General features: G+C 39.4%; 2 protein-coding genes across 4 annotated transcripts in view; one reads left to right on the plus strand and one right to left on the minus strand.

Moving 5' to 3' along the window:
* Window positions 1–1,369: 1,369 nt before the first annotated feature.
* Window positions 1,370–12,143, minus strand: ccnt2b (cyclin T2b). 3 transcript variants are annotated; one of them, XM_033979187.2, is made up of 9 exons: window positions 11,889–12,143; window positions 11,298–11,379; window positions 11,100–11,228; window positions 10,565–10,625; window positions 8,236–8,298; window positions 8,109–8,154; window positions 5,374–5,537; window positions 4,527–4,597; window positions 1,370–3,087 (listed from the first exon to the last, which is right to left on the minus strand). In XM_033979187.2, exons 1-9 carry the CDS (start codon window positions 12,044–12,046, stop codon window positions 2,164–2,166), a joined length of 1,698 nt encoding a protein of 565 aa, XP_033835078.1. In that variant the 5' UTR covers window positions 12,047–12,143; the 3' UTR covers window positions 1,370–2,163. The 3 variants fall into 3 exon arrangements, 2 of the variants coding, with proteins under 2 accessions (XP_033835078.1, XP_055083221.1); XR_004542292.2 differs by lacking the exons at window positions 1,370–3,087; window positions 4,527–4,597 and having other exon boundaries at window positions 5,408–5,537; window positions 7,812–8,154; window positions 11,889–12,140; XM_055227246.1 differs by lacking the exons at window positions 8,109–8,154; window positions 8,236–8,298; window positions 10,565–10,625; ... (1 more) ...; window positions 11,298–11,379; window positions 11,889–12,143 and adding an exon at window positions 7,812–8,050.
* A 3,452-nt stretch (window positions 12,144–15,595) lies between these two features.
* The window catches only part of LOC117384630 (transmembrane protein 163-like), a 66,548-nt gene continuing 60,378 nt past the window's right edge, over window positions 15,596–21,765 (plus strand). The window contains exons 1-2 of the mRNA XM_033981814.2: window positions 15,596–15,974; window positions 18,130–18,249. Coding sequence (XP_033837705.1) covers window positions 15,725–15,974; window positions 18,130–18,249 — 370 coding nt within the window. The 5' untranslated portion in view covers window positions 15,596–15,724. The remainder of the gene's footprint in view (window positions 15,975–18,129; window positions 18,250–21,765) is intronic.

The following is a 21,765-nucleotide window of genomic DNA, read 5'->3' on the forward strand; positions in this document are numbered from 1 at the left end:
ACTACGCTCAAGTTGGTTTTGGTTTAAGGTTGGTTCTTGTTGTAATTTTATATGAAATTTGCAAAGTCTTGCTCAAATATAAATGTTTAAAGTGGACAGCTAGTTTCTGAAATACTGATAATGTGATAAAAACCTTTATGCCGAATAGTAGGATACATCTGTGTTCATAAAAAATGGTCTTTTTGTCTCTCTAAATTAATTAAAACATTTGACATACAATCAGGGAAGTAAGTAATTGCAAGTACTCGCTTTACTGTAATAGTAAATAGTTATATATAATTAAAATGTAAAATTTAAAAGTGGTATTTTTAGTAGATTTTTAAAAGTGTACCTTTTTAATAATTTTTTCCTGTTCATAAAAATGGTCTTTTTAATAATAATAATGGCTTACACTTGTAATGCGCTTTTTCAAAGCCTCTCAAAGCACTACACTATAGTCATTATTCATTCATTTCCACACTTGGTGATGGTAAGCTACTATTGTAGACACAGCTGCCCTGGGGCAGACTGACGGAAGCGAGGCTGCACCGCACACACACCACTTTCATACTAGGCAATGTGGGTGAAGTGTCTTGATCCTCCGACCTTCGGGTTGGGGGACCAACACTTTAACCACTGAGCCACTGTCGCCCTCTTTAAACTAATTAACGCATGAAATACAATCGGGGAAGGGAACTAAGTCATTGCAAGTACTCTATTACTGTATTTTTTTTATATACAAAATTAAAATGGTATATTTAAAAGTGGTATTTTTTGTAGATTTTAAAACGTGCACCTTTACTGTTATTTATTATTACTATTTATTTATTTATTACTGTGTCCACATAATTGTAATTGGCTGGATTTTAAAACTGAGTTATTAGTACAATAGAATTTTTTATGACCGATCTAAAATGCAATTAAAATACTATTTCTTTCATGCCAACTTAATTTTGACAGCAGTACTTGTCACAAAATCTTGGTACTTTTTCTTAACTGAATACAATTAAATGCAAATAGTTTTTACAAACGTCTGTTCAAAGTAACCACTGTATTTGATCATTATTATCTTAACTTTTATGTGTGTTAGTATTATTCTGCGGAACATTTCAGGCAAAGCAATAACATCGCCATAGAGACAAGCAAGTAGTAAACCCTCTGTCAGAAAAGTTACATTGTGCGGCTTTAAAAACACTACATACACAGGTTTTAACATGTTTATCCAACCAGCTGCTTGTTGTGCACTACTTCATCAAGTAATTGAGCAACTCTTGTCCAATTTTCATAGGATTAAAATAAAGCTTTAGAATGCACCAAAATGAGTGATATGGGCAAAAGCACAACTGAATTAGGAAATACATCGAAAACACCACACACAGTCCAGATGTGATTTTGAAGAATTAATTTAACACCTTTATTTGGGCTTCCAATACACAAATCATCAACACAGTCTGCTGCAGAAGTCATGATACACTGAACTAATCGTATATACATCTTTATATTTTTGAGTTTTTTCGTAACATTATATTGAGTAGCAATTGACAAGATACGATTATTACAAGGCCTTTTATAGTTACGATTTCAGCCAAGAATTGAAATGCACTTTTTGTTGAGCTAAATGCAATGTCGTCTGCAGCCTTGGTAGTTTGCAATACTAGCTTGTATCGTATTGCCTATCCTGTAAAGATTTAAATAAAGCAGACTGTTTAGTTTCCACGGCAGGCGTTACAACTACAACTGCCCGCAATGATGACGGGTAAAACCAACCCAAAGAAGGAGGATTCTTCTTAATTAAAAAAGTTCAAGACCTGAGATTTTAGTGGAACGACTCGTACAAAAAACATACAGAGACTGCCTTGTAAACGCGCTGTGATACTCTAGCTATGACATCCCTTTCAAAACATGCACATTAAAATCAGGTTCAAAATGTTTTCAAAATCGCCAATTAGCATTTCTGCAAGTCTTTTTTTTTAAAGTTTCGTGTTACAAGCTAGTAGTAATACACAGCTCTATGCATATACATATATCGACAGCTTTTAACGAGAATCACCTTTTTCAAATTAAAATCAGTGCGCGTGGACACGACTGACACGAAATTCAAGATAACTTAAGACAAATAAAAATCTCTTTAATTCTATAAATCAATAATACCTTAAAATCTTATCAACACTGTGTTTTTGTGAGTTATAAGTTCATTCCTTGGGCACTTAGTAGAGAGTCCAGCATATCGAAAGTGTTTTTGTAATCAGTGTGTTGACCATTAGGAGGCAGAAGTCCGTTGGTTCCGTCATGTCCGTGATTTGCGTCGGAAAAATGGGAATTTATAGACGCTTTTGAACTCCGACTGCTTTTCGACGCGTGGTGATGGTTGTTATGGTTACCGCCGTCAACATGAGCCCTCTTCCTCGAAACGGCGCTCACGTCGGCCCCTTGTGGTCGTATTAAAGTGTCCATGGCGCCTCTCCCGTTCACTGCGTATTGGTGTGAATGTTTCGAATGTCGATGGTGATCTTTGTGTTTTTCCTTTGACTCTGAAGATACTTTAATTCGCATTTTTAGCTCCTCGTTTGACGCCGAGCCGTTTTCTGCGAAGTTGTGGGAGATTTTGGGCTTTTTGGAGCTGGATTTCTCCCGTCTGCCTTCTCCCGATTGCCCACTGGGGTGCGCCTGTGAGCGTTTCTTATGGTGGTGATGGTGGGATGTTGCTATGGGTGATAAGGCGGGGTACATTTCAGTTTCACTTTTTAAACCATTTTGCAGCGCTAGTTCGGGCGCGTGCTTCTCTCTGTACTTCTCAAGTGTCAACACCTTTTGCGGTCTAGAAAAAGTGGTTCCATTGGCTCCTAACTGTTGGTGTTTTGACGATTTTTCAGGTTTGATCAAAGTGAAGTCCGAGTGGAGCGGCTGGGAGAACTGCTCGTACCCACAAGCCTTTGCTGCGTCGCCGCTCATGGGTTGGTAGGAGGCGAAGGGGGCAGTTAAAGAGTTCAAGGAGTGCAAATCCGCGTCGGAAGTGGAGGGGAAGAAGGAGCTGGAGAGGCTGTCTAAAGAGGAGGCACTGTCCACTGACTGTCCATCGGTCTTTGGCTTCTTGGAATTTTGAAAGGCCTGGAAAACAGGTACATTAGATCTTTATGCCTGTAGTTAAAGGTGAAGCATTTAATGTTTATCATGTCTTTATTTATGCTTCTTTAAAAAGCTCCTATATTACACAAAATCAAGTCTTGTGAGCTGTAAGACATGTTAATAATTACGCCATTTTCTGATTTGTTTTTTCATCAAAAACAGACCTGGAGTTGTGTTTTGTTTTATTCACACATGTCTGAATAACCCTTTTTATTAGTCTGTCTACATTTCTAGCTCTGTTCCACCTTGTGATGTCATGAAGTGGTAGTTTAAGTTAACAGCTCCTTTTCCCTTAGTTCAGTAGACATTGGCAGTTCTAGGTCTGAAATCATCCAAATTATTCTAGTGAAGGTGTGTGGAGTTTAAAAAGACAGTGAAGCACTTCCTGTATTATCACATGACATCACAAGGTGAAACTGGTGTCCCAAGGTGTGTGTTAAATGTGTCTAAATAAAACAACTCCAGCTTTGTTTTTGATGAAAAAACACATCAGAAAATACCCCTTTAATGTTTTTTATTTTTTTACGCTGGCAGTTTAGTTAAGTTAAGCAACTCTGGAAAATAATTAGTAGTAAATTACATCATGTTTTTGTTTATGCTCGTTTTAAATGTGGAGGGTCTTGTTGTTTCCATGGAGATGTTACAGGCCCTTTTCACTGTTCCACACGTCTGAAGCTACACGAAGTAGCCAGGTCGATCTTCACTTATAGTTGCTTCAATCTATGCAGGTATGTAAAATATTATAGCTCGATAAGATCGCAATCTACTGATCTGCTACTGACAACATGTTAAGACCTTCATTGGAGATGCAGGTGTTTTTGGCTCTAAACTAAAGCTAACAAACTTAAGAAAACTAATAAGGAAATAACCCCACAAACGTTACCTTAATATGACTAATTTAATTTATGTTAGCATTAGCTTAGAGACAAGCACTGACCTTTATAAACACAAATATCTCTAAGGAAGATTCTAATCGTGTTAAAACCTAACTTTTAGCTTTCTGTTTTTTAGTGAGCGACTGCTAATACCAGTGAAGATCTGTACTTCTGAGTCACCTAGGAGTAGCCAGACGGTATGGTGAAAAGAGCCTGCTGCTTTGCTTGGAATGTCTCACAGTTTTACATTAATTTAAGCAGATTATGCCGTTACAGAGCAGGTCTGTATTTGTAAATACCATACTGAGGAACATTCTAAGCTAAATCATCTCCATGGAGAAAAGCAGGCAGACTCACATCTAGGGAAGTTACACAGTGCACCTTTAAAATGTGTTAAATATGAAAATTGAACAGTGAAATATGATTTGCTTAACTACTGCACAAATCCCATGATTTCAAAATGTCGTCTTAACTACAGGGTTGGCAGGTTTTCACTACATAAAATGTTTTTGTCAAAATGAACACTGTCCATAAGCACAGACTTACCCTCCAGTTTCGTATCCTCTTCAGTTTACTGGGCGTCCTCTCAAGGATTTGAAGAAATTCATGAGTGAGGTCTGAAACACAAAACAGGAAAATGAGGGACTAAACCAGAGACTACATCATACCTTTGATGAACTACAGAGTGTTAAAATAACACACATTGCACCATAGACCGCTTAATTTGTGCCGAGGGCAGGACTGAGGACGGTGCCACACTTCACATTAAACCTGATTACATTACAGCGTGTGGCTCGTCAATAAAAGGGTCGATCGATAGAGTCCCGTCAACACTGCACTAAATGAATGGGATCAAAGGGCGGCCATAGAAGACACTTGTGACTGGACATAATCAAATACATTTACTAGAGTAGCTAGAAATGAACAGCACTACTTCACTGTCACAATAACACATTTTGATGTGAAATACACTGAGACCTCATTCTGAATGAAACTCTGTAATTTAAATGGACAAATATCTGTGACTCATTGTGCCATCTACTTCAAATATTAAAAGTTTCCCACAAGTGCTCATGATACACATTGAATAAATTACAGCTCAATATTTGTCTCAATATTTATCTTGATTCATAAGTCAGTATAGTGATTTTTGTGACAGGCTGATAAATGGATACAAGTACAAATGTTATTAATAACTCTTGAATAACAAGTCCGGCGAGATCTTAAAAAGCCAGGCCCTACACACACACTGCTGTGGTCCATATAAATCATTAGAATAACCGGGTTACCTGAAGTATGGGTGATTAAAGGCCTACAGTACTGATGCCCTGCACATGGTCCCGTTAAAAAACCCTGAGGCCAAAAGCATCAGGACAGCGTTAAAGTGTCTCACCGTCCAGCAGCTGCAGATTGACGTTCCGATCGACATATTCCCACCAGTGCTTCCCGTCGGTGGACACAGGGATCTCCCAGTTGGACCATTTACAGGCCAGATGGATACACACACAGGCCACGATGGTGGGCCGGTACTGCAGGCAGAAGGTGGTCAGGTGCAAACTGCAACGGCAAGCAAGAGGGGAAAAACAGAGAGGGGGGAATTTAGATTTGGGTTTAAGTCACAACAGTTTATTTTACATCTAAGTTACTTTATTGTCATTTTAGAGTTACTAATATGTTTTCTATTTTTTTATTGCATTTGAATGCACCATGGGTTAAATGTGCATAATACAAACTTTCTGGTAGAGGGTCTGCCACCTGCTAGTCTCCATGGAGACATCGTTGCTTTCCCTGGAACGTTCCACAGTATCTATGATGTTAAAATTAACACCTGTAATTGTAGAAATACAGGATATGCACCAGTATTTAATTCAATACTGTGGAACCTTCCAAGCAAAGCAATAACATCCCTATACAGGAGCAGGTGACCCTTCTACCAGAAAAGTTGCAAAGTACAGCTTTTAATCATAATCTTAAAGTACAAAGTTCACGACACAGCCACACACCCTTACCTCACTCCTTTGGGAATTATAAATCTAGGTTTGGTTAAAATGTGTTCCTAAAATGTCTGCTTCATTCAAGGAGGTGGTTCTCAAAGATTCCATGTTTTGGAGTTTAAATACAGATTTCCGGATGCTAAAATACTGAAGGACTATAAGGCCTAGCACACTGACTACAAGTTGCTATAAGGTTTTCAAACTGTACTGATGCTGAAAAGATTAAATGCACTAACAAAATGTAAACAATTCCCCCCAAACATAGATGTAAACAGAAAAGCAAAGTAGCTGTTTCAGGTATGTGCGTAAGAATGAGGAAACAATACGATTATAAGGCCAAATAGTTTTCTAAAGTTAAATTTGTAGAATTAGAGCTTTAGCACACAAACTGTATTGCAAACACTCATAAGCCGCTGCACATGGGGTTACGGGACATGACCACTGCATCTACAAGTCATTTACCAGATCATTTTCCTTTCCAACAAGAGTTACTTGAATGAATTGAATTATCAGTTTAGAAGATGACTACATAAAATATATTCACATTTTTGGCAATACTTAACCACAAATGAAACTGAAATGGAAGAATCTGTCATATTGTCCTGAATCAACACATTTTATTTTAACGTCAAACTGAATGATGTCAAACGATAATGCACTTCTCATGTTAATCCATTCATTTCAGATTCAAACATTGGAAAACATTCTGCTTAAACTTGACCAAAGTCCTCCCTGTTCTCACTGACAAAGCTGTGATCAATATGCACACAGTTATGAAGAGTAACTAGGCCTGTCACGGTCATTTTAAGAGAGAAGTATACAGCCACTAAAAATATACTCCATTAAACTATAGTATTGAAACTACTGTCTGGACTGACACAATAACCTAAAGCGGATAATCCCACAATTGACCAACAGAGTTAAAAACAGGATCTGCAACAATAACTACAAACAATAAGCATCTACACAAGTCAGTGATTTATTATAACTATTTTCATAATTATATTGTACTACAGGAGAGTTTGCCACTAGTGCAAAGACGAGGCCATAACACCATAAATATTAAGCCACAAAAATATGAGATCGACCGATTTTTTTTTTTTCATGGCCGACGCAGGTTTCAGAATCTAGAGCAACTGATTACCTCTGCACAAATGTAATTTTAATTTACAACAAACTCACCTACAGCCCTTTTTATCACAGTCAACAGAACAATCATGTTTTGCATAATTACCTATTGTTTTCAAACTAAAATGTGTATTCTTTAGGCAGCAGGTCAGCTAAAACAAAATATCAGCCTGTGCTTGAAATTTTAAGGCAGATGGCGGATTCATCAAAAAAAGCAAATATTGGCCCGATATGAATCCATCTCTACCAAAAATACGATTCCATCCATCAAGGCTGCAGCTAATGGTTATTATAGTTGTCGACTAGTCAGCAATATTTTCAGGTTAGTTGACTAAAATGATTTCCTTTGCATATTTAAAAAAAAACATCTTTTCAACCGTATTATAAAGGTCAAATTGTGTTAATTGTCTTCTAGTCTTCTAGAGAAAAAGTTTATATTGATGATAAAAAAGGCCATTTAGTTTCAATAATTCCACTGTTTCATGCTCTAAAACGCCTTAAATCATGTGTTTTACAGTCTGTGGTTCAGATAACAACTAGCGACTAATAAAATGTTCATTATCGTGACAGGCCTAATCCCAACTAAAATTTTCTACAAACTACTGAAGTCCACACACTTGATGTTTGCAGTACAGTTTGTAAGCTTTTGAGGTTTCGGGGGAAAAAAGCAAAAAAGGAAAAAGTACAAGTGACTGTAGGCTATACTTACCGTTAGCTCTAAAAGTTTAAGAATCTTTAGCGGCAATCTATATTCAGGCTACCAATGTGTTTTCTTAGACATATGCACTCTGTACCAAACAATCTGGAGAGGTATAGCACCACTACACTGGACATGTGCGTTCCTCCCCTCTGCACCAACACTGAGCCCCTGTACACTACACCGCACAGCAGCCCGGCCAGTACTGCCCCAGCGGGGTTTCCAAGGCCTGGGCGCAAGGGCATTGGTCACAGGAGGGGGGAAGCTATAGTGTGCCAATACAGTGCAATAGAGGAACAGGATAATAACCTGTTGGTAGCCATGAAATAGGAAGTCTGTGCCAAATCCTTGCTTGCTGGAAAAGGAAGAAATACTCAAGGTTAGCACAGAAAGTTAACATTGTGTTAGCATTTTGGAGTAGAGATGAGTAAGTTACCTCGAACTAGCTGGGTACACCTCACCACATCTGTGTGAGGATGATCTACAGTAATTTCAAAACCTGAAATAAAGATTTAATTAGATTAAGGGAAAAAACCCATTAAAACCTGACTTCTACATCTGAGATGGCAGCGGGTCTTATTTCTTCTTTCAAGCTGGTTAAATCTGTCTTTGTGTAATTCCTCAGTCGCCCAGGTATGATCCACAGCAAAAGAAAATTTCTAATTCTATCAACTGGAAAAAAGTTTCAGAGTGAAGACTTTTCCAAGCGGCTTCTTCAGTTCTGGTCAGAATGCTGGTGGACACTGCCTTAAATCTGTCTGAAAAGAGATTGTCCTTTGGGTGAACCAGCTTCTGTCTTAAAGTGCTTCTAGGTTGGACATAGACAAAAAAAATTTTGTCTGAAAATCATCCAGAGGATGTAGGAACCACTTGTGTTGTAATGTTCAAATAACTCAGTTTATGCTGCAGTGGATGGTGTGAATCAAACAGCAGGTATTGGTTGGTGTGTGTCGGCTTTCTGAAGACTCCTACCTGGAGCCGGTGGTCCTCTCCTAAAGCTACTGCACAATTTAAGAAGGCCAATTTGTTCTCCTTGGCCTCTTCCCGTGTAAACTTGATGTTTGGATCCACGACATTAATCCCCTTTATGTCCAGTAAAGGGTTCCAGATCTTGAATTTAGTCCAGTTGTCATCCATGTATCGATACCAGTGCATGGGTGGAGTGCCTGGAAAGGAGGCCAATGCATTCCGTTTAAACTTATATAAATGTTAGCCATAATAGGAAAGACCGGTGAGCCCATGGCACAGCTGTGGATTTGCCTGTAGAAGTTTCCTCTGAACTGAAAATATTTGGTATTTAAACACATTTCCAAAAGCTTGCAGATCTGGTCAGGTGACAGTTTGGTTCTCCCTTTTAACTTAGTACCTTGCAGTAGTCTCCTCCTTGCTGCCTCTTTACTAATGCAAGGATCCAAGTAAAAAGAGAGATCACATCAAAGGAAATCATTGTCTCATCTGGATCATGTTGGAGATGCTTGACAGAGAACAAATTGGCTTCTTAGATTGTGCAGTAGCTATAGGAGGACCGGCAACTCCAGGTAGAAGTAATCACGAAGCCCACACACACCAACCAATACCTGCTTTTCGATTCATGCACCAACTACAACACAGGGCTCAAGTGGTGCCTACAAGCACAGAGGGTAAGAACAGCACATGCAGAAAGCCCTCTCTGCTTGAGGAGACCCAAAACAGGCCCTCTGATAGACGTAAGAGAGCTACACACAAAGAAATGTGATCTACTCCATTCAGTGTAGTGAAGACTGTAGTGAGTGTTATATTGGAGAAACAAAACAGCCACTCCAGAAGAGGTTGTACCAACACAATCGAGAGGGCAGCTCAGGACCCCAATCTTCTGTACATTTCCAGCTCAAAGCCACCAACCACTCCTTTGAAGATAGTGCGGTACAGCTCTTAGCCAAAGAAAATAAATACTTTGAGAGGGGAGTTCAAGAGGCTATTGTTGTTAGGAAAGATGATCCATCTTTGAACAGGAATGGAAGGCCTTAGACATCTACCTAGCTTCTGTTTATAACTCCATCCTCAAACCTAAATCTAAACAAGGAAAAGAACAGTGATAGCCAGTATGCTCATAGGTGTAAGAGCACCGATTAGGGACCTGAACGGTTATGCAAAATATGACTTGGGCACAGTTCACACTTTGTCGGTTATGCCTGTTGAACTACAAACAGAAACAGTAAAAAAAAAAAAAAAGGTGTTAGTTTCAGTGTACGTCTTCATTCTAAAACTTTTGTCCAGATGTCTTCACTCCAACAACAATTTGTCCAGTTGACAGATTTAATTTTCGCATTTGCTATGGATCAGACCTGGATGACTGAGGGATTACGCAGACATTTTGTCCAGATGACATAATTTTTCTTTTACTATTTAATTTTATCTTGTTTATTGATACTGTTGCAGTGACACTGCTGTATATTATTGTTAAATTCCATGTTTATCTCTGGAAACACAAATGTGGCAATGTACAATATGTATGAGCTTGAAATTCGACTATTAATAGAATTTACAAATGATTATATACAGAGATTGTGAATGCTTAAACTCACAAGTTAAGCCAATGTTAAACCAATAGAGACTTTCAAATTTTAAGGGTTCAAGTATTCTGACAATAGAGTTTGATAAATGCATTTACTAGGAGTGTCTCAGGAGCTGTGGCTTTACATTGTTTTGGGTGATCAGTTTCACAAATAGTTTGTTCTTGATCTCTATTATCACATAAATCACTGTGTATTTACTACAGAACTCACCCAGCGTCTGTAGCACTATAGTTTCCAGTGCCACTAGCTCTTGTGCCTGTTGTTGGAATGCCTAAAACAAACATGTTATTAGAAATAGCTTTTTACTTCATCAATTTCAACGCAGTGTTAAAACATTCAGAGCAGCCTTTGTTTTGACTTTAACTGAAAAAGCATTATTAATTCAGACTAGGGTGGCACAATTTAGGATAAATGTAATTGCCATTTTTATTTTTGCAATAAGATTTGCCATAAATTAAGTTAATATTTTAAAAAAATTAAATTAATATTTTGTTTATCGCAAAGTACATTGTATTATGTTGACAATAGCAGCCTTTGCAATTTGATAACTGCCAATTCAAAATGCTATTTTGACTTGATCATGAGATATTGTGCAACCCTAATTTGACCAAGAGCAATGCAACCCTTGGCATCAGATTATTTACTGGTTTAGTTACACGCTCTATACTCAAAAACAAGCCAAATTCCCACAGTCGCCATGTTGCCTTTAGTGTAACTCGATACCACACAACCATAGTATACTTACATTGCTCTTTACGTCTATGGGAGGCTCTTGTGGGTAAATGTAGGCATGTGCTATTTTAATAACATGTTCCAGTTTGCGGGGTTGTTCTTCTACTTTTGCTGCAAGGAATAACGTTGTTTGCGAAATGATCTGAAAAAGAAAAACATCTTAGATCTGGTACTAACGATAATGTCAACGGTAACTTTGGATATTACTTACATTTCTGTGGAATTTGGTGAACGAATGGATCATATAAAACCTATGCATATAAACTATAGCAGTGTTGATGATCAGCTGAGAGCTGGGGACGCAAAAGTTAAGGATTTTAACATGAAAAAATGGGCAAATGGTAGTGTCTAAAAACGTCAACTCGCTCAATTTAATGCTACGTAGACAGCTAAGCGTCTGCCATATTGACGAAAATAAAACCTTGACAAATACATCAGGTTAACAACAAAATAAAGGCTGAAAAATACAACTAAAGACACGATTTTAATGTTTAACAATTGATGCTTTTGGACATCATGAAACCTGTTTTATTTGAAGCGCCGCTAACAAAGAATATGCGCATGAACAAAAGCTAAGCTAGCCGCTAGGCCGCAAGACGTCGCCTAAATAAAAACCACAAAATAAACTAAATAGATTGACTTTTTTAGATTTTTGTTGTGGTACTAATTGCGCAGAAACGTCTAATTTATGAAACAGACTTGTATGTGATGATTGTGAGTATACATTTGAAGCTACACCGGCTGTTTTCTAAGCTAACGATGCTAACACCAGACAACCGCTTGTTTTTTCGCTAAGGGATACACGTTGAGCCTCTGGCCGATGTCCTGGATGAGGTTAGCGGCTTGCTGGCGGTACGAGAGCTCCCGGTCGGCCTCGATCCCGAAGCGGCGGGACGGCGTGTTGTCCAGCTGCTCCCGGGTGAAGAGCCATTTCGTGGAGGGTCCCCGGTGTACCGCCATTACGCTCCCACACAGCAGCAGCGCAGCCTCAGCAGCAGCCAAGCCCGACGGCACGGCTCCTGCACCGGGAGGGAGAGCGGGGGGAGCGGGGGAGAGAGGCCGGAAAGAGGAGAGCTGCGGCGGGACAGGCTGCGAGGCGTGCCCCCTGCTGGATGGAGAGAGAAATGCGCAGAATATGACCACGATTTGAATTTAAAATAATACAATTAAAATTTTAAAAAGTAATATAAACATTAAAAAAATAAATAATAATAATAATAATAATAATAATAATAATAATAATAATAATAATAGCTAAACACAATAAAATAATACAAACAATAATGAATATACCCTCAATGTTTAGATGTAGGCCTATGTCTATATACAGTTTATGTAATCACTGTTTTTATTTTAAACAAATCAAATAATTATAAAAATAATAATAATTATTATTATTATTATAAAAATGAAAGCGTACATGTGCACACAGATACAGAAATGTTTGGAATGCATAGAGTGAATACATATTTTTTAGCTGTATGCAAACTTATTTCTACATGGTGCTGTTTATTTAATCACTGTATTATGGTATTTTTCTCCAAAAATGTACCATGGGTTAAACACAGCAACAGTATTTTAAATGACTTATAGTTGATTGGAAACATTAAAGTAATATATAAAAGCCTACATGTACATAATGAATAGAGATTGCATGAATATGTTTGGATGAAGGCCTCTCTAAAGTAGCATATTTCTACATTGTACAGTTTATTTAATTTCTTTCTTTCTTTATTTTGGCAGGGACCATCATACAAAAGCACCAGACTACTGTTACTTTCCATTTGCAGTCCCTGGACAGATGAGCACACATTAAGATACATATTTTATTTTATTTATTTTTTATTTATTTTTTATTTATTTTAAAATTTGTATTACTATTTTTTTATTTTTTTATTTACTTATTTATTTTATTTAACAATCACTGTATTTTGAAATAACATTTGAAAAGTCAACTAAACCACAGGATGGAAGAAGAATGAGAAATGAAATGACATAAGGTACAACTAATTAACTGTAGGCTTGCTTTAGTTATGTATTTTGCCTATTTAGCTAGTTATGGAATTAGATTTATTGATTAAAAACATATACACTGGGTCGTTTGCAGTTCTCCACATCTACCACAAGATGGCGCCAGACACCGACACCAGAAGTTCCATTTGATTTTATCTCTCCCTCACTAATAATGCAAAATAACACAGACAGAATATGTGTCTCAGGCGGCTCGTGAGCAAATATAAGCTCAGAGAAGTCCTTTGTTGACGCAGAAAGCATCACGCAGGTCTATTTTAAACTGCATTTAACAAGAAGTTTCCAATACATGCTATTTTACAACACAGACTTCATTCAAAACCAATGTAGGTTATTGATTCATTCAGAAGACTTGGGCTACATGAATTTGGTGGTTTTAAATGTAGTGTTTGCAGAATCCCCATGGACCTGCCTTCAAATGTGAGCACAGCTGGCTCTTTCTCCGCGCGCTGATCCTTATCTAAAATGGACCCCCCTTTATTGTCAATGGGCCACCCCCGTCTCCTGCGCATTTGTTTTACGCAGTGGACAATGTTCCGATGCTGCTCTGGGTGTGTCCTAAGCAAAGAAAGAAGTGCTTCAAATGTGGACAAACGGTGACAGAGAGTACGTGAGGCGCATCAGTGTGGTGTTTTTTTTGCCATTTGCGTGTTGTACGTGACTCAGGTGACGGGACTTGGGCGGATGGGGCGGGTGGGGTGTCTCTTGGGACCCCCTGAGCGTCGAGAGGAGGATGCGCATGCGTGTGGTGGGGAGCAGGTCTCGTGAGCCCCGTCAGCAGTGTCATAATTAGAGCCCAGGTGCTAGAGTCTCACCGCGGTGTGAGCTGGGGGTTTCTTGTTCTTGTTGTTGGTTTGGTTTTTCAGCCTTGGCTCCACTGTGCGCAAAGTCTGCGTCAAGTTGGTGAACACACCCGAACGACTTCCTGTCTCTCAAAATGAAAATACTATCTGTCTAATCTTGCCTTATCTTATCTTATCTTATCTTATCTTATCTTTCTTATCTTATCTTTTGAAGTTTATTTTCTTACTAATATACATGCTTTCATCTCGATTCTCTCATACGCCTTTTCCCTATGGTGCAATTCAAATCTAGACTTTCACATCCAGGGCTGTGTCGTGAGGGCAGCAGTCTAAGCAGGGACTCTCAGACTTCCCTCACCCCAGACGCTTCCTCCAGCTCCTCCGGTGGGACCTCATGGTGTTCCCAGGCCAGCCGAGAGACATCCCCTCACAGTCCCTCCAGCTTCTCACGGGTTTCCTCCCCAGGGTGGCATCCAGAACAGACGCCCGAGCCACCTCAGCTGCTCCTTTTGACGTGGAGGAGCAGTGTCTCTACTCCAAGCTCCTCTAGACTTTTTCAACTGGGATAAAGACATAACATATCTTCCTCTGCTTTTTTAATAACATGGACACATATGGACACATAGCCTGTTGTTGTGCAGTGGACTGGCAAAGTCAACATTTTATGCATTGGCCCTGAACTCCGTCTTTAGATGGCTACCAAACTTGGGGGTAGCTTACAGGCCTAATATCTATGTAATCCTTCAGTCATTCAGGTATGATCCAGAGCAAAAGCCGAAGTTAACTCTGTCAACTGTACAAATCGTTGTAAGAGTTGAGATGTTTCGCTGCTCACCCAAGCCGCTTCTTCAGTTCTGGTCAGATTACTGCTGGACACTGCCTTATATCTGTCTGAAAGGAGGAGCTAACGACGCTGAAACTGTAAATGCCTATTGTTTACAGTTTCTACTTCTAGCCCTATTCAAACTTTAATGGCGCACACAAACATTCCCTTTGTTTTTGTTTGCTTTGTGTCTGAGCATGCGATTATTTATGGGGGGAAGATTATGTCTGAGGCTCCAACTCCTGTTTAAGGAAGGATTCTCTTTCCTAACAAAAATATATTCTTTAACTCCTCTCTCAAACATTCTTTCCTCTGGCTAAGATCTGAACTTCACTATCTTCAAAGGAGTGGTTAGTGTCTTTGAGATGTAAATGGACAGCAGACTGGGGTCCTGAGCTGCTCTCTCGACAGTGTTGGTACATTCTTTTATGGAGTAGCTGTTTAGTTTCTCTCACTGCACTCTTCACTACACTGAATGGAGTAGACTACATTCGTTTGTTTATGTCTCTTGGTTTTATTACTTCACACAGATATAAGGCAGTGTGCAGCAGTAATCTGACCAGAACTGAAGAAGCCGCTTGGATAAGCAGCAAAACAGCTTCACTCCTACAACTTTTTGTCCAGTTGACAAATTTCAGATGAAAATAAGTAATAAAAACTAATAGATTTTTGTCCAAGGGCTTAAACGTGACTGCAAAACCATGCTGTAATAAAATAATATTGGCGTTAAGGTTAAAAAAAAGTTGAGTCTGGGGCTTTTATTGTTGCGCCTCTGTGCGTTTCCGCCCTCCTCCTCTCTCCTTCTCTCACTTGACCATCTTGAGCGCCGCATCTTCGGACTCTTCCTCTCTCTCCTCTCTCTCTCCTCCGGGCGCGCTGCTGTCGTGAACGCTCGCACCTCGCATCCAGGTGTGACATCTTCCGAGTTCTTCTGCTCTGAAAAAAAAAAGAAAAAAAAAACTTTAAAAAAAAGAAACAAACATGACGGACTCGGGACTTCCTCCGGACCCTACTACCACCACAACTACCCCCATCCCCATCCCGGCAGAAGGAGGAGCGGCGCAGACGGCCACAGTCAACGGGCAGTGCGAACCAGCAGCGGATTCACTCACCCAAACAACCCAGCAACAGCAACCCGCCCAAGAGCACCCTCCACCGGGCACAGAAACTCAACCAGAGGGCTTCAACATGGACCAGGAGATGAAAATCACAGACAGTATTGAAGACAGTGGTAAGTAAGGCTTGCGTTTTGTCAAAGAAACATCCAAAGTTCTGTGCGTAAAAGACATGTTCCAGCTGGTTACTGGTGATGCTGCTCAAATCAGAGGATCTGATTGGCTGGATAAATGTGCTACAGACAGGCAGTACAGAGATGGAGCTAAACTTATTAATAAATCATAAGACTGGCTTTTTTTGGACGGAGGAAATCAGAGCGAGGAGAAGCCATTGGACATGACAGGTAGATCTACTGCTCCAACTGGAAACAATGAACTAGGAGGTGTAGGCTGTGTTGTCCTACATGGAGAGGCGGCACACTTAATCCCCCCCAAAATGAACAATATGATAGTTAATAATGAGCATTTCAGTTTAGTTTACTAATCTGGCAACCAAAATAATACATTGCAAATCCATCTGTAGGTAGATAGGCCTACTTAGAGTCTAATAGGGGGTATATAGTTCTACTTATAGTCACATAGGGTGTATATAGGCCTGCTTATGGTCAAATAGGGGGTGTATATACCTACTTATAGTTAAATAGTGGGTATATAGGCCTACTCACTGCCTAATAGGGGGTATATAGGCGTACATATAGTCTAATGGGGGTATATAGGCCTGCTTATAGTCAAATAGAGGATATATAGGTCTACTTATAGTCAAATAGGCTGTATATAGGCCTACATATGGTCTAATAGGGGATATATAGGCCTACATATGGTCTAATGGGGGGTATATAGACCTACTTATAGCCTAATAGGGCGTATATATGTCTACTTATAGTCAAATAGGGGCTATATAGACCTACTTATAGTCAAATTGAGTGTATATAGGCCTACTTATAGTCTAATAGGGTGTATATAGGCTTACATTTAGTCTAATAGGGGGTATATAGGCCTATATATGGTCTAATAGGGTGTATATAGACTTACTTTTAGTCTAATAGGGTGTATATAGGCCTATATATGGTCTAATAGGGTGTATATATGTCTACTTATCGTCAAATAGGGAGTGTATACTTGTATTTGGCAATAGCTTGGCAACATTGTAAGTAGGCTATAGTTAGTTTTTAGCACTTCATACTAATAATTATCCATTTTGTTCCGCCTATCCGGGGCCGGGTCGCAGGGGTAGCAGTCTAAGCAGGGACTATCAGACTTCCCGCACCCCAGACACTTCCTCCAGCTGCTACAGAGCGAGAGAAATAATCCCTCCAATATACAACACAGTATTATCTGGAAAAAACTGGTGTATAGGCTTTGTCAAACTGGTTATAACAAAAATATTCTGGTCAATATTCTGTTTCATAACATTAACACATGCAATTTTATCATTAGGCCGCTTTTCCCCTTGTTTTGAAACAGTTTTGTGACGTTATCGTTGGGGAAAGTTCCTTATAAATCAATGAAATAACTATTCTATAGCTTTGCTGTTCGTCACACAACCAGCCTCACTGCTGCCTCAAGTCACTCCCATGACACCACCATGTTCACTTTAATTACTCAACCTGTGCTATGTGGTTTATTTTTATACTCGGAAGAAGTGCCTATGCTTTTCCAGATCACAAATATTCCCATAATTTAGACGAAATCTACATCACTGCTTCCAAAATACGATTATACGATGTTTAATCAAAATTGTGCAACCGTGTAGGCAGACTGTTTTCAATTAGACTAATGCGTTTGAGCTAATAAGCGTGACAGATGGGACGTTACATTGTTGTAGACGCACATTTTTGGTGCTGTGATCACGTGACCAGTTTGGGAGGCAGGTATTGGACAGCTGTGTAGCCTCTGTGAATGTAAAACAAGCGGAGTAAAGCGTTACGTTCTGTAGAAAATCACAAATGTCTGAATGGCCCTGCTTGCAAGTACTGCGCTGATTGAATTTGGTGTTTCGTGTTTAGTTTTAGTCCCATTTAAGGGTTAATTTAGTTGGATTTGGTTTAGTTCTAGATCAGATTGGTTTGATCCTGCTTAGTTTTCACTTTAGACTTTTGTTTTTGTCCTAGTCCTGGTTTAGTCTCCAGTTTAGTCCCAATTTTGATGTGATGTTTAGATAGATAAAGACATTATTCCTCCAAATGGAAAGTATAGCCATAAAATATTGGTTCTCCGTCCATTTATCATTGCGAGATAGGTCCATTGTGTTTACTACCTTGTCATTTCCAGGTCTGTTGGAGAGCAGCATGCGTCTGAAGCCTCATGAAGCGCAGAGCTACAGGAAGAAGGCTCTGTGGGTGTCCTGGGTGTCCATCCTCATCACTATTATCTTGGCTATCGCTGCTTTCAGTAAGGAACACTTTACTTGTTACTTTTTTATTTATTTATTGAGAAATATCAGATGCAGAATGGTAATAATACAACAACTGTGACGACAGACTCTAGACAATTGTAAAGGATGGGATTGTGTGTGTATGTGTGTATATCTTGGGCAGAAATGTAACCTTGCATTGTGTTATGTTTGTATTGATTACCAATGTCACCGCCATCGATAAATCTATAAGTCACACATAGATACGCAGATAAAGTGACACCGTAGGCTGTATAAAGAAGTGGACTAAGTGAGCGTCACCCATAGTGTTCGGCTTCAGTCAAAAGGAGCTAACTGAGGCTAGCGGTTATACAGGCGAATTTGGAGCTGATTTGCACATTTGGAATTCCGTTGGCGAGTATCATAGCAACCAAAGAGCCAATCCGGAGACAGGGTGTTGAAGGTTAAAGGTTGAACGCTCCCTTCCCACCCGCACCACTAGTCTAGCAGGGAGCGGGCGCTTAGAAATGGGGAAAGAAGACGCCTGATTTGTCTGTTATTGTTGTAACGACTGACAGGTGCGACCAAAGAGATAGAACTCGGGGAACAGTTTAACAATGTTTATTTTACAGGTTTTAAATGAGCGAATGAAGGTAGATTGATCAGATAGTTGAGAGCGGGGTTGTTTGCAGTAATCCAGGAGTAGATTGTGGGCAGCGGGGTCAGAGATGAGGTGAACAGTACTGGTAGAGGTGAGCTGGGTCGGAAGGTGTGAGGTTCGTACCGGTCGTGAAGAGCTGGGTCGGAGACAGAGGAGCTGAGCGGGTCCAGGGAACGGGATACTGATACCCCCCTCACTGTCATTTCTGCCTCTGTACTTTTGTGTGTCATTTGTAGTGGTTCAAAGTACTAAGTAACACTTTCTATTGTGTTTCCAGTCTTGTGACACCATCTGCTCTTGTGGCTGTCAAACAATCTGGTTTATTATAGTACAAAACTTTATATGGGCTATTAAAAACTGATTCATGATTTGGAAAATAAACATAGTAAACTTGCAGTCAAACCAGGACACATCTTTTCCCATGTCATTTAGATTTCATAGCCTCCTCCTTCCATAAATTAGCATAACTTGGATTAAAATGCTTGTGTGTGTCTCTGTCTCTTTCTTTCTGTCTAGCGTTCAATACGACCTTTTGTTTTGCTGTGGTAACCGAGGCGTCCTGTTGCTCACTTCCTGTTCTGATTGGGGAACATATAGTTTCCGTTGTTTTAATGTGCGAGGTACATGTGACAGCTGCATACCAGCGCTTATCTATGGCCCATATAAAGTGTTCCTCTAAGCGGGGCTAGACAAACTGCAGCCAACTGTATTTCACAGGTCAACACATTTTAACTTTCTAGTTTAAAGGTTATTTCAGTTCTTTGTGTAGCTCAGAACACTGACAGTTCTACATCAATTGTAAAGAAGCTGTATCACAAGCATTGGAACATTTTTGAGACATTTTAACCTGCCTGTGGTGTTACCTCTGTGTCGCCCTGTGGGACATGGACAAAACATTCATAAAAATGATAATATGTCTGTAGTGCTACTTTAATAATTATGTAAGTGTCCCATCTTAAAGAACATCTTTTTAACAATTAGAACTGTATTTTTGGCACATGTTCAGAACTTTTTATAAAAGCTGATTTTTTTTACAAAAATAAGAATATGATCATTACTTCTTTTGACTAATTTAAACTTTTAACCCCAGAGCGCCTCCTGGTTTTTGTGTCTTGTGATTGTGTGATTGTGTGATTCTCTTGTAAGACTGCAGGGCACTATTACACTATTACAGTATTTATATGTTTTATGTCTTTGTAGTTGTGTCTAAGACCAGGCTAAAACCTGGTTTAGACCTGTCTTAGACCTGTCTTAGGTTTAGTCCTTGTTAAATCCTAGTTTAGTTCTGTCTAAACCAGGCTAACACCTGGCATAGTCCTGGTTTAGTCCTGACTTAGTACTGGTTTAGTCCTGGTTAAGTCCTAGTTAAGACCTAGCTCAGTCCTGCCTAAATCAGACTAATACCTGGTTTAGTCCTAGTTTAGTCCTGGCTTAATCCTAGTTTAGACACAGTTAAATAAATAACTAGTCCTGGCTGAGACTTGGTTTAGTTCTGGTTTAGCCCTGGATTAGTCTTAGTTAAGCCCTCGTTTATCCCTGTCTAAATCAGACTAACACCTGGTTTAGTTTATATCTGTCATGATAATCACTATATCGACTTATCGTTCAATATTTTTGGGGGGTCAGTATTAATCGTGTATACATTTTCTTTGCGCTACTGGTAGATTTTTGTAATTTTTTGGCTCTATGATGAGATTTGAGCTGTAAAAGGTTGAATTAATAACTTCTATGACTCATTATAGATGCAAATTAAAGTACTAAGGTGTTTCATTCTGCTGTTTATTATTGAAGCTCATGATTTTTTTAAATTGTAGATTGGTTTAGTCCTGGTCTAGTCCTGCTTTACTCTTGATTTATTCTTGCTTTAGTCCATGTTTGTCCTTAATCCTGCCCATTAGCAGACCCCTTGTGTTCGTATCTTCGCTCTGCACTCCGCACACAGCAGATGAAACAGAGTGGTCATGTGACACACCTGGGGCCTGCAGCATTGATGTGACTGCAGCACCTGCTCTGCTCCCCGTCTGTCCACTGTCCCCACAGCCAAGTGTACAAGCAATGACTGACGTTAGCATAGTTTAAGTGTGAGAATTTAAGAGCGCAGTGACAGATGGAGCTATACAGTCTGCAGTGTCTGTTTTACAGGCAGGAAACAATATTATACAACACTTAGACGTGTTATGGAGCTCTGGCTTCAGAATAACATCGGATGGTTACTGACCACTGCAGAGAAGCACTAAACCAGGACTAAATCAGGACTAAACCAGGTCTAAATGAGGACTAAACTAGGTCTAAACTAGGTCTAAACCAGGACTAAACCAGGACTAAACCAGGACTAAACCAGGTCTAAATGAGGACTAAACCAGATCCAAACTATGTCTAATTCAGGACTAAACCAAATCTAAACCAGGACTAGACCAGGTCTGAACAGGACTAAACCAGAACTAAATCAGGTCTAAATCAAGACTAAACCAGGACTAAACCAGATCTAAATCAAGACTAAACCAGATCCAAACTAGGTCTAAATCAGGACTAAACCAAATGTAAACCAGGACTAAACCAGGAGAACAAAACCAGGTCTAAACTAGGTCTAACCGAGGACTAAACCAGCCAGAGCAAGAACATCCCACTGTACTAAACCAGGACTAAACCAGGACTAAACCAGGACTAAACCAGGACCAAACCAGGTCTAAACCACCACTGCACACCAGGCCAAAAGAGCTGCACAAAACCAGGACTAAAACCCTACCAATTTCTGTTCAACTTTAAGAACAAACTGTTCTCTTGCTCCTGTCATATCTATATTATTATATAAAGTAGTTGCAGCAGCTAGTAGTATTATTACAACTTCTATTGGCAATATTGAAATATTTAATAACAGTAAACAGTAGTAGTA

Source organism: Periophthalmus magnuspinnatus, chromosome 2 (assembly GCF_009829125.3).
Source record: "Periophthalmus magnuspinnatus isolate fPerMag1 chromosome 2, fPerMag1.2.pri, whole genome shotgun sequence".
Lineage (NCBI taxonomy): Eukaryota > Metazoa > Chordata > Actinopteri > Gobiiformes > Gobiidae > Periophthalmus > Periophthalmus magnuspinnatus.

What these genes read in the sequence shown, in the direction of transcription:
- ccnt2b (XM_033979187.2), bottom strand. Translation starts at nt 12,046, where the DNA reads ATGGCGGTACACCGGGGACCCTCCACGAAATGGCTCTTCACCCGGGAG. An exon ending in ATCGGCCAGAGGCTCAACGT is followed by an intron (nt 11,380 to 11,888) that starts GTATCCCTTAGC and finishes TTGCGTCCCCAG; the next exon opens with CTCTCAGCTGATCATCAACA. An exon ending in CAATCTGCAGCTGCTGGACG is followed by an intron (nt 4,598 to 5,373) that starts GTGAGACACTTT and finishes TTTGTGTTTCAG; the next exon opens with ACCTCACTCATGAATTTCTT.